The 12,775-nt window shown below is 49.9% G+C and overlaps 1 protein-coding gene and 1 long non-coding RNA gene across 3 annotated transcripts in view; both read left to right on the top strand.

Annotated features, from left to right (window-relative positions):
• The first annotated feature begins 2,791 nt into the window (after positions 1 to 2,791).
• LOC133624941 (uncharacterized) lies at positions 2,792 to 6,819 on the top strand. The gene is made up of 3 exons (XR_009818206.1): positions 2,792 to 2,887; positions 3,374 to 3,490; positions 6,603 to 6,819. It is a non-coding gene; the product is annotated as an uncharacterized LOC133624941 (long non-coding RNA).
• A 2,146-nt stretch (positions 6,820 to 8,965) lies between these two features.
• ARHGAP6 (Rho GTPase activating protein 6) overlaps positions 8,966 to 12,775 on the top strand; it is a 338,498-nt gene continuing 334,688 nt past the window's right edge. For both annotated transcript variants that reach the window (XM_061998798.1, XM_061998789.1), the window contains exon 1: positions 8,966 to 9,778. In XM_061998798.1, coding sequence (XP_061854782.1) covers positions 9,272 to 9,778 — 507 coding nt within the window. In that variant the 5' untranslated portion in view covers positions 8,966 to 9,271. The remainder of the gene's footprint in view (positions 9,779 to 12,775) is intronic.

Genomic DNA, 12,775 nt, shown 5'->3' with positions numbered 1-12,775 from the left:
GCCCATCTGGTGCTCACATAAGATCCACAGCAAAACAAGAACCAAGCTGCTGTTCTTGAGAACGGAGAAATCTAAACAAAGATATCAGAGAAGGTCGCATAAATCTAGAGCATCAATTACAGAAGGCAGACCAAGGCCATAACGGCTGCACCAAGATCTGTTTGTCTGAACTACTGCGTGGTGTTTGCTCCCGTTCTGTGTCACAGGTTGGCCCAGAGAAGTCACAAAAGGCAGAACTTTGTATGAGGCACCAAACACTTCCAGATGCCCTGAAAAAGGGTCCTCTCTTTCCAGCTTGGGCTAGAACAATGCAGCTACTCCTCTGTGCTTGTGGTCCCTGGGAAGCATCTGATGAGCTAGAAAAAACCCTTCAGGAACACATAAGGTTCCTCCTACAGTCCCTAAAAATTTTTTTAGGAATAAATGTAGCCAATATAACAGAATCTCCCTACCATTGTTCAGCTGGCATAAAACTCAACATTCATCATTTTCTGTGGTGGGGATTTGACAAACCAGTTACCAATGCAAGAGAAGCAGCACTCCCCCTAATTTAGACAGGCAGCCCTTTGTACCCAGCGGAGCAAGTTGTCACAGCTCAGGCAGCGGAAAGGGTAGCTCTGCCCATGTACGTTACACGGGTGATAGCAACTTGCTGGCAACCAATGCCTATACTGAAAGCAAAACTTCAATGCACACAGAATCTTCTGTACTTCCCCTAGTCACACTCATCATCTCGTAAAACAGATTAAATTGCTGAGTCCCAAATGGGTTTAAATCTCCAAATGATAGTGAATTTGTAAGATCAGGCCATTCATATTGAAGTTTATCTTTACTCACATTGATTTATCTGGCCTCCCACATAGCCTGCAACTATCACATGCTCCCATAGTCACAGGAGAGTCTGTTCTCTTTGTCTTACTTACGGACAACTGTAGTGCTGAGAAAAGTAATTTTTCTAAGACAACTCAGAAGAAAAAAAAAAAACACCACCACAACAATCCACCTTTTTTCTAATGTCTCGAGGAAAATGCAACTGTAGAGCAGAGTTTAGCATGGTTTCTAATTTCCAGTGACAACAGCAATAACTGCTACAAACAATTATTTGCTGAAGCCATCCTTTTTTTCTCCAGCAATGCCCACACCTCCAACCGTGGCCAGCTGGACACCCATGTGGCCCCATGTCTCCCCAGCTGGCACAGTGGCCCTATCGTAAGAGTGAGCAAAGGGTCAGCACCGTAACACGGGAGGCACCAGACAACTCTGGGGCCTCCCCAGCTGCTCCCTTTTCCTCCACGGGGGTATGCTGCCTGGCCAGGGGCGCGGGGGGAATACACAGCCGCGGCTGCCAGCCTGTCACACCTGGCTTTTCTCCTCCTGCTTGGGGCTCTGAGAAGGTGGTGATGGTGGTGGAGGGGGCGGCGGCGGGGCCGGCGAGGGCTGCGTCTCGCCCTCAGTACGCGGGTGCCTGGTGATTAGCGACTTGAGGGGTGCCATCCACTTCATCCAGAGGTCGAGGTCGACGTCGCCCCAGGGCAAGGACGGATCCTTGGCCGCCCGCCGCCGGAAGTCCTCGTCGTAGTTCATCCAGGAGGTGCCCCCGTAGGTGGCATGCAGCTTGCGGATGGTGTCCAGGTACTTGAACATGGCTCCGCAGCGCGCCGGGTGCTTCTCGCACACCACACTGGCGTACACCAGGAAGGCCGAGACCCACTGGTCCAGCGTGTCCCCCGGCCGCGGGCCGTGCTCGGGGGCCAGCTCTGTGTGGAGCAAGGAAAAGAGGTCAATGAACTCCCCCCGCCAGATCCGCTCCTTGGTGGCCTTGGCTAGCTGGTAGCCCAATGGCCGCCGCAGCCCCACGTAGGGGGTGGCTGCCGTCTCCGCCGCCGCATCGCCCTGCCCCGCCGCCGGTGCCGTCGCCGCCGGGCCCCCGGCCGCGCCGCTCGCCGCCGCTGCCGCCGCCGAAGCCGCCTCGGCGCAGGGGCTGGGGCTGGCCGCCGCCGCCGCCGCGGCCCCCAGCGCGGCCTGCCGCTCCAGCCAGCGCGGGTTCACGTAGACGGTCCGCAGGCGCGGCGCGGCCCCCGCCGCCGCCCGCGCCGAGCCCTCGGCTCCGGGCTGGAGGCGCAGCACGGCCAGGGCGGCCGGCGCGCCGGCAGGCAGGTCGCTGCCTTCCCGCCGCGGGGCCGGCTGGGCGGCCGCCGGCACCTGGAGCAGCGCGGGCGCAGGCCAGGGCGGGGAGCCGCCCCTAGGCCCAGCCGCCGCCGCCAGCGCCTCTAGGCCCGGGAGGCCGAGCCGCGAGCCGGGCGCCACCGCGCCGAGCACCCATCGGGTCTCAGCGATCCCGGTGCGGTCCCGGGGGCTCCGCGACCTCCCCTCCTCTCGGCGCCCGGCGAGTGCCGTCCCCAACGTCAGTGGGGCCGCGATTCCGGCCCGGCGCCGACGGCGGCTCCGCCGCCTCCCACGTGGCATCGGCGCGGCGGTTCCGGGCAGGGGGGCGAGGCGGGGGGCGGCGCTAGGGCCCGGCGGCCGCGGGGCGGGGCTCGGCGGCCGCGGGGCGGGGCCTGCTTCGCACAGACACATACACACAGATGCGCCCACGCGTGCATACATAGACGTGCACACGCGGGCGCCTGCCTCACACACACGCACGCACCCGCTTCACACACACACACACACGTACACGCGCGCACACCTGTCTCACACACATACACACGCGCGCCCACACACAGAGACACCCACACCCCACCTCTGTGTTCCCGTACAGTCCCGCACGGCACGGCTCGGCCCGGCCCTGAGTGCCGCGGGCGTTCCGCGGCCGTGCCTGAGGCTGGCTGTTCGGGCGCAGCTTGGCGGAGGGCCCGGGGCGAGACAGGGGGCTGAGCGGTCCCCGGTATGTCGGATGGGTTTGTAACGTGTGGCACTTAAAAGACTGGGATTGGAGCATATTACATATACCCTCTATATATAGATATATAAAAAAAGTATGACGGTATAATATGTATATGTACACTGTTGTATATATAGTGTACACATTGTAGTGTATGTGTATATCTATGCTATACATATACACAATATATAGTTATATTGTACTTATATATAACTATAGTTTTAATATAGTCACACTATATATAGTAACTACAGGTACTATCTAGTATATATGCACACACTACATGGAACTATATATACACACTACTGTACAGTAGGTACATGGTAGCAGTCACTGTTGTCAGTATTATTGCTTCAGTGCAGCAAATGTTTGGAGGAGTAATGACATTCCATCACTTTTCCCATTCAGTATAAATGAGTATCTTTTTCTCTTCCTGTTTTTTTTTCCTGTTTTGCATTTTCCTGATTTTGTTTTTTTTTTTTTTTACAGCTGCTATCAGACAGGTTCAGCTGTCCCAGCTTAAGCACCAAGTAGCCAATCCAGACAACACACTTGCCAAGACTCCTCAGAGTGTCTCAGCAACCAACCTACACAGTCCCATACCAGGTAAGAAACAAGGGATCACGTGACTTTTACCAGAGATGCAGCCCAAAAGGCAATTTCCATCCTAGTCACATCAAAATGCTTTCTGTGTTGGCATGGCATAGCCATACACGTCTCACCAAGGTCACTGTCAAACACACATGCTGGCTTCTGTAGCAACAGGACCAGGCCATCACAGTACTTGGTCATCACCTAGGAGAAGGTCAAAGACCTCAGGATACAAAGCTGGTTGCAGGCTCCTTGTGTGGATTGAAATTATGGACCTGCTTCCCAGCTGCTCCCACCAACGTTTCTGTAGCACTGTCTCCTCTGGAGAAGCAGCCTTGAACGCTATGGAGAAATGCTTATAGATCACTTCCACTGTAACATAGACAAAAGTTCTGTAAAAAACATAACAGCTCTTCTGTCTTCATAGAAAAACTGGAAGAGCTAAAATTTAACTCAAAAGTCTTTTTGTTCAGAGTCAAATATCAGGAAATACAAAACAGGTATCTTCACTTTTCTTGTGCTTAATAAACTAGGAAGAAATAATAAGAGTAGCAAAATGGTCCTATTTCCTAATTCACCCTTGTTTTCAGATATTTGTTTCTAAGTCTGAAAAAATAGACTTTGTTAATTCTTGAGATGAATACACTTATATTTTGATAAACAATTGTTTTTAAATGCTGTCAGAACAAGTGTGACTGAGATGAACTTTTAGACATTTGACTTCATATTCTGTCTAGTATCTCCATCTAATTTCACATTAATGGGGCATTAATAACTCCAGATATTGTTAAAAGTAGAGTAATATCCTAATTTCTCTAAAATGTGCCCTTTGCAGCAAGGTTGCTAGCAAGACAGGTAATGCACATATGCACACTCTCTGAAAAATTTCTAAAGGTTGTTTTCTCAACTTTAAGCCAAAATTCAGATTTGCTTAGAACTGCAGAATCATTAAACTTAGAGGGCGACTTCCTTGCAGGTATGGGAAGGCTGCTATTAGTTTTCCCTTCCCCAAGTTGAACAAGTCCAGCTTTCCTGGCATCTCTTCACAAGGCAAATGCCCCAGTTCCCAGCTGGCTTGGTGGCTGCTCCTCCTTCACTGAAGGCACTCAAACTAGATACAGTTTTCCAGCTGAGGTATATTGAATGCAGTGTAAAAGGCAATAGTCACTTCCCTTGGTCCACTGACCACGCTTCTGTTGAAGCAACTAAGGATTCTGTTAGCCCTCATGCCTGCTATGACTCTCTACAGCCCTGTCCCAGAGTGTGTTGACTGCACACCTTAATTTGATGTTGTCCACAATCTGGATGAGAGTGTGCTCTAAGGCTATGGATATAGATGTTCAACAGGACAGGTCTCAAAATAGACTTCACAAAAAGACAAGAACTTCACTTGTAACCAGCCTCCAGGTAGAGTATAAACCATGAAGCACCAAGATCCGTTCATTTTTTTCTTTCATCTAATTGCCCCAACAAGGAAGGTGTGTGAGACAATGCTGAAAGCCACCTATACACCCTGCTCTCCCACCATCCATGGATCAAGGCGGGTGATCAGGTTGGTCAGGCATGATTTACCCTTGGTAAACCCATGCTGTGTCTTTTCAGTCACATCTTCCTCCTCTATATGCCCATATATGGCTTCCAAGAAAACTTAGTTTTGTGATATTCTCAAAAGTGAAGCTCACCAGCCTGTAGATCCTTGGATTCTCTTTGCCTTTTTGAAAGACAAGGTGCAATATTGAGGCTTTTTCAGCCATTAGGTACCTCTCCATGACATTTCAAAGGTGCAAAGTGACATTGCAGTGACATCAGCCAGCACCTGGCTGTGTCCCCAGACTTGCATGGGCTAGGATTCCTCACAAGAAGATCCCATACTCAGTCTTTTTTGACTGTTGACATTCTCTTCTCCTTGAGGCACAAAGGGCTGGCAGATTCTGTTGGTGAAGATCAAGGCAAAGAAGGCATTGACCACCTCAGCCTTTTCTCCGTCTGTTGATGCTAAGTCATCTGCATTTTTCAATACAGATCCTGCACTTTCATTTCATACTCTTTCACTGCAAATGTGGTAGTGGAAGGTGCTCTTGTTGCCCTTGACATCCTTGCTGGTTACATCAATAGCTGAGCTTTGTCTCCCCACAGGCCCTGCCTGTATACCCAAGGAATGCTTTTGCACTCCTACTCTGTGTGCTGAGACTGAAGATATTTCAGAATAAACCCAATGTCTAGAAAGTTGCAATAGTCAAAGGCATCTATGTCTCAAAATATTTCTGGATATTCATTGCATTATTGATCCATGTCACTACTGCTTACTTTCAGAAACACAGACTTGAAAAGTTGAGATCTTTTACGTTCCAGTACGTCAGTTGACTACTGCATAAGGCAGTGATGGGCAGTGTGACACAACAAAGTATAAACATGCTCACTGGATTTAAGCTTTCACTGTAAAAAAAATATGGCAGTGCAAACTGTTAGGAAACCCAGCAGTCAGCTGTCTGCTACTCACAGCTCCAGGAAGGATTGTCCAATTCTTGACTGATAATGGCAACCTTATGAGCAGCAGTTATACAAACAGCTTTGCTTCAGAAGAGAAGGGCTGATGACCACTATCCGATCACCTAGTATCGTCTCACCATTACTCTGCTTACATGGCTACACTACTGGTATCTTTTGGCTGGAGGTGAGTGCTCAGGTTTGGGGGCTGACACTGACAGTCTTTTTGTTCTGTGCTTGTACAGTGCCCACCTGGAGCCGAGCTGCTCAGGTGATACTGCCAGGGCTCACAACAATGCAGCTAGTAGTGATAATAAACAGCAACTTGCAAAATAATCAGTACTTATATTGCTGTTGCATCCAAAAGATAAAGACAGCAGAAAAAATAGGTAGTGAAGATGTCTACAAGCATCTCTGTGTATTCTGGCTTTCCTCACTGAATCATAGTTGTGACGATTCTCCAGGTCTCTTTCTCATGAAACCCATCCTCCAAATTTTCATGAAGGCTCTCATGAAGAAAACCAGCTGGGCAATAATAATACCTGGACTGAAGTAGGTGGAAATGAGAACTTTATTTATTGTAAACTGACATATGGTCCTAACACACCATTTACCTGCCTGTTTCCATCTCCTTTCACAGGTGTGTGCGACATGTAACGATGTGCTTCTGCATTGTGAGGTTTGCCCACTGACAACTGGCTCTGTCCAAGAGTACCAGCTCTTCAAGACAGGAAACACACCTTACTGAGCATGGCAGGAATGATTTCCACTGGACTTTGGAGGCAGGTGTGATTGTCCTCACTGCTACTCATATGAACACAGCTCTGAAACTCCCTCGTCTTTCTTCCTTGTCTTCCACTCTCTCCATATTCTGATTATATATTTGATATATAAATAGATATCTATATTAAAACCAATATGTATGTACATAGAGTGAGTATGTGGAACCACACAACTATAAAACTGCTGTAGACATATCTCCCTCAGCTGAATTGCTAGCATGGGCACAGAGCCACAGAAACAAATTCAGGTCACTGTTTTATGCTACAGACCTTCTTTTTAGTCTCAAGCACAAGACCTTACTGAAGGCATTAATGAGGAGGCAAAATGAACCTTTAAACAGAAACAGCTGCAACCTTAGCTGTGGAGGAACTAGCAGACTTTGGAATTAGGCAATAGAACAGTTTACTAAAATACAGGGGGAAAGCTTCTTTTCAGATTAAAAAAAAATAGTAGAAAAAAGAAATTCTGTTTGGAAACATTATATAAAGCCAGAACACTTCTCTTTGGAACTGGATGGGCTAGCATGTCGTTTCTCTTCATGAACCTTCAATAATGCCACGAAGGAAAGAACTGTCGACTCCCTCTATTGATGAAACTAGAAAATGCTGCCACAGAGCACTTACCTGCACAGGCTCCAGGATGCTGAGGAGGACAACACAATCCTGCACTAGAGTTTGAGGAGAAAATGCAAGCAGTGTGAAGAGAAAAATAACCCTTGTGTTATGCTCAGGTGGTGTTCTGGGTTTTCTTTTCAAAATAGTCGATTTTTCTAAGGAATTTTAAAAGTTCACGATACTTCTGAGGAGACAGTGGAGATCATGGTTTCCCAGGTCAAAAAAAGGATGCCTACATCTCAAAGATTCAGTAGTCTAATGGTGATTTCACCTCAGTCAGAGGAGATTCAAGCCTTGCATTGGAGCTTTTGGCTAATCTCTCCCTAGGTGTCTTCGACTCTCTTCACAAATGGAAGTGTAGGTGTAGAAGCAAACCGGGATTTGAATGTTTTGCTTTTTATCTCAAAACATGTAATGTCTGTATTCCTCAGTGACAAAAGAGCAGCTGATCTGAACACAGCCAAGAAGTTAATGGTTAGCTGAGGTGTCATAAAGTTGAAATGGTAAGTAAATTATGGTACTGGGCCTCCATAAAGAACCTTACAATCATCACTGTTGAACTGCTTCCAGCAAGGAAGGCTTGGTGTTCCCAGCTGGGAAAGGGAGGCAGGAGTTGGATCCTGCGTCTGAAGGACCGTTCCCTGCACTCCAGGTAGGGAAGGAGCTGGCTGCTGGCTGCCAGCCTTCCTGAGGCTGCGTGGTATTCTTCTGTGTACGTTCTGTTCTTGCCCTTCCTTACAGTTTTGGCTTTACCAAGTTTATTATTTTCTCCTGATAAAGGTTTCCTCGTCTATGCTTGGAAAGCAAGTGGATAAAAATCTCTAGATAGGTTCAAGCAAGTTCAGCTATTTCTCCTGAGAAGACTTAGCTTCACTGGTCCCACTCTTTTTGTGCTGCCATCACCTACCCAGCAGGACAGTTATAGGTCTTGGGTTGTCCACGCTCTTGTCCACATGGGGTTGTTCACACAATCAGGAGTAGCACAGAATGCACTCAAAGTACGTATCTGTTTGTTATGGTTAAATATGTAAGAATATCTTCTCAAATTGACCCTACATGAGAGATTTGGGTCAGAACACACACTTGCTGGTTGCGCTCCACTGTCCCAGTGACCCTCACAGCTGTACACTGTGAGCACCTTGCCTATTGCTGCAAGTTCTCCCTGACAGCACCATCTCTCCCCGACGTGGCTGGGGAGGACACGGGGGTGCCACCGCCAGCACCCGACGTGTCTCACGTCTCACCAGTGGAAGCGGGCGGGACGAGGCCGCGCCGCTGGACTTTATAGGGTCAGGATGGAGCTTTCCCCGGCTGTGCCTCCGTAACGTCCCTCGCTACTTGATCCCTCCCCGACTAAAACGCAGCCGCGCCGCGCCGGTGCAGCTGCATCAGCCCGTGGGGTGCCGCAGCCTCGGTGCCCGCACAGCCCCGCGGGGCTGCCGGCTGCGGGCGGCATCGGGGCCGGCGCTCCCCGCCTCGGGGAACTGACAGGCGGACCCTACCGCCCGGGGACCCGACGGGGTAGCGGGGGGAGGCGAGCGGCTCCCGTGCGTATTGGGGCCGAGGGGGGAGTGACTTTGGCAGGCTGCGGCGAGCCGAGATAAAAGCTCCGCTGCTGCCTTCTTCCCTCCCATTTTCTCTCGTAACTTTTTTTTTTTCCTTTCCCCTCACTCCCTCCCTCCTTCTCCCTCCCAGCAAAGTGACCGCGGCGGCGGCAGCCCCGGAGCAGCCCCAGAGCCGGACGCCGCCATGAGGCCCCCGGTGCCGCCGTCGGGCCGCGCGGCCGGGGGCTGAGCCCGGGCGCGAGGGACACCTCGAGGACCGTCCCGCTCCACGCCGCGGCGGCTGGGGCAGGAGGAAACCCTCCGGAGCCCAGGACCCCCGGCCGCCCCCCGGGGCAGCGTCCACCGCGATGTCGGCGCAGAGCCTGCTGAGCAGCGTCTTCTCCTGCTCCTCCCCGGCCGCCGCCGCCGCCCCCGCCGCCGCCAAGAGCCTCTCCAAGCGGAGGCTCCGCCAGACGCGCAGCCTCGACCCCGCCATCATCGGCGGCGGCCGCGAAGACGGCGAGGGCGCGGGCCGGTCTCCGCGGGCGCGGGCGGCCGGCAGCCCCGCGGGGGAACGCTGCGGCCCTCGGGGAGCCCCGCCGCACCTCGGCGCCTCCTTCTCCACGCCCTGCACCCCGCTGGAGCGATCGCCGCCGGGCAGCGCACTCTTCGACGAGGAGAACCTCCGCGGGAAGCGGAGCTCCGGCTGCGAACTGCCCTTCCTGGCCCGCGCCCCCTCGGCTTCGGCGCTGAGCGGACCCGCCGGCCCCGTCAACAGCATCTTCTCCTCGCCCCGGCGTTGGCTGCAGCAGAGGAAGGGGCAGCCCTCGCCACCCGGGCCTCGCCCCGCCGCCTACGTCGTGTGGAAATCCGAGGTAGGCCCGCCCGCCCTCGGGGGACGGGCACCCGCCGCGCCGCCCTCGCCGCCGCCCCGGGCAGCCCCGGGGAGCCCTGCAGCTGCGGGTCGGCGGGACGAGGCGGCCCCGTGGGGAGGGGATTGCGGGCTGTCTCGGTGGTGGGGGGAGCAGCGCGGGCCCACGCGTGTCAGCGGAGGAAGGGGCACTTCCCCGGGCTGCGGCGCGTCGGAGCCGGCGTGGGAGAGGGACGTGGGGGGCTATTCACACCAGGCGGGGGGATCCGTGGTGGGGCGGACTGCAGCGTCTGAGATTCCCTCGACGGGTTCTGTAGACAGTTATCTTGGTCGTGTAAAACCTTCCCCTTCTTCCCCGTTTCACACCTCGTAAACTGAAGTATGCGATGGCTTCTAACAAGATAGACAAGTGCTTTTTAATGCGCGCACCCTGCGAGCTGTGATTTATTTGACAACACACATGTGGCAAAACCACACTAGGAGCGGTCGTATTCCAAGGCGGATCCAACTTTGCAATGCAAATATTTATTCGTTTAACTTGGATGTCGTTGATGTTGGGCAGCAGATACTGTGCCACACAGACGAGGGTATTCGAAGAATGTGGCATTGTTTCTTGATAGCGATGGCTTGGAGAGTTGGTTCTGCACAGCCCTTTGTAGCAAGAGAAGAAGAATTTTTTTGTTTGAAGAAACTCTCTGTCCTGTTCGTTGTGATGAGGTTCCCCACTTCATTGTTTACTGGTGCCTTCCAGGTTGGGGTTGAAAAGCAGCCTTTTTATTTCTGTCTCCATTTAAGATGCATTTATTATTCACAGCAAATACCAACTAGATCTATTAACAAAACAGCCCCACTGTTTTCAGTGGGAAGAAAAATTGCTACCTTACACAGGGAGCTGAGATCCAAAGAGGGCTCTGTGATGGCATAAGATCTACAAAGTAGTTTTTAAGGGCAGAGACTGACTCTCATTCCAAAAAAGCTCCTGCATCCATCCTACTGTCAGCTTAAAGTAAAAAAGTTGTCAACATCTGCCAGTTGGGGTGGAGTGTCAATGCTAATGGTGAAGGAGACAGAATTTTTAGTAGTTTTCAAAAATGAATTATTGAGTCTTGTGATCAAAAGTTACTCATAGCAATATTCCATCTCAATGCTTGAATTTTAAGATAGTTAAAAATTAATTGATTCAAAGAATTTTGTGGGAGTTGCAGTGTCAGTGACAAAAAGCCTCCAGTGAGAGTGTGGGTAATGACCTCTAGATGCTCATGATAATTAAGGGTGAGTTGGCTACTTCTCCACTTAAGATTTGATAAGAAACATCTGAAAGTGTAAGATAGGTAAGATTTCCTGTGCAGAGTTTCCTGACAGAGCCCAAGACTCAGAGCATGGTCTCTGATCAGCAAACATCAGTGATGTTTGGGGCGGTTTTTTTTCAGATCTGTATGCCATCAAACTGTGTATCACAACATATCTTTGGACTGCAAACTGAAAAGTACTCTTTCTGCCCCCTCCCCCCCCCCAATTATATGTGTATCTAGCATTTTTAAATAGTCAAACCTTTTTGGGGGGGGGAGGTTGGGGTGGGGGCTGTATTATATTACTAACAATGTATGCAGCATAGTGATGTAATTTGTAGTGAAATTTGATTCAGTGCAGTTTCATGTGACGTTACAGCACTGTTTTCTGGCAAAGTGTTGTTAACTTGGCATTTGAATGTAAGTATCTTTCATGCATTTGAGAAATGGATGTTTACACTAGCAAAGTGTGGTCTTGTGTTTTGGAGGCATCTTTCCTGTTGGTGAGGCCTGATTTTTAGAGTAACTGAGACATACATGTGAGTGGAGTTTGAAAAAAAATAATCACTTTTACACGAGGAACCAAACTCCCTCCTCTCTCCTGCCATGTGACTGTTTTTGAGACAACAGTTTTGGGAAGGTCTGAGCCCAGTGCTGTCAAGACAAGCAAGCATCCGTGATTCTGTGCCGGGTCCTGGTGGCCAGGCTGGGCAAGTGGCCAGGCCACCCCTCTCCAAGAGCCCTTAGTTTGGTAGTCATGGTCCCAGTAATCACAGTGGTGGGGCTGCCATGTTGGAGCAGGATGTGCTGCACCTGAAGCTGGGCTCCTATGGCCGGTTAATGTCATCCTTATGAATTTGAGGCATTATATGTCAGTTGCTTTATCACCTGATACCTTCTGGTTTCAAAGTTTTAATTTTCAAAGTTTTCTTAAAATGCTAAATTAGTTACAAGTATCAACAGTGACACATATAAATGGCTTCAATCTATATTTGAAAGTAAATTGCACACAGGTATTTTTGATCGTGTTCCCCCTCTCACTGCAAGTGTGCATCCCAATGATCCTTCAGTTTGATTTTATCATAAAATAGCGTTGTTCATAAAGAATTTAGTTGTTTGCTTCCTGTTTCATCTTTATTGGAAAAGGGTTTGTTCAGTTTTCAGGAAGTGAAGGATTCTCTGACTCTGGGGATTCACCAGAAGCAAAAGCAAAGTGAGCTTGAGGAGGGAAAAAGACCACATTTTATTGACTGAAAAGGAAATAACTATTTATAATATTGTAACTGTAAAAGGTCTGATTGTGCAAATTACTACATTCTCCATAGTAAAGCTATAGTTCTTTTTTTTCAGCTTAGAAAATGAAATACATCATGGTGATGGTTTCCTCAGCTGCAAAAGCTTGTGATGGCTACAGACTCAAAATGAGCATAGAAGGTTTTGGTTTGAGTTTTTAAAAGAAACGTCCATTGCAAAACCTTAATTCCAACACCTTTGGTATAATTGCACTTTTTGGAAAATGCTTCTCTAAAGCCACTGTGCAAGGAACAGGATTATGCCCTAAAAATAACATTTTAGGAGATGCATGTGTGAATTATTTTCCTCCTCCTACCTTAATCTCTAAAGCAGCAAAGGTAAGTAAAAATGCCCTGGAGAATTTCTCTTTAGAACCCCCAAAATAATACCTAATAACTAGCAACTAACAACTGATAACT

The sequence above is a fragment of the Colius striatus genome, chromosome 1 (genome assembly GCF_028858725.1).
Source record: "Colius striatus isolate bColStr4 chromosome 1, bColStr4.1.hap1, whole genome shotgun sequence".
In the NCBI taxonomy this organism is placed as follows: Eukaryota; Metazoa; Chordata; class Aves; order Coliiformes; family Coliidae; genus Colius; species Colius striatus.
Note: the sequence above shows the minus strand (reverse complement) of the source record. Positions and strands in the feature narration are given on the sequence as shown.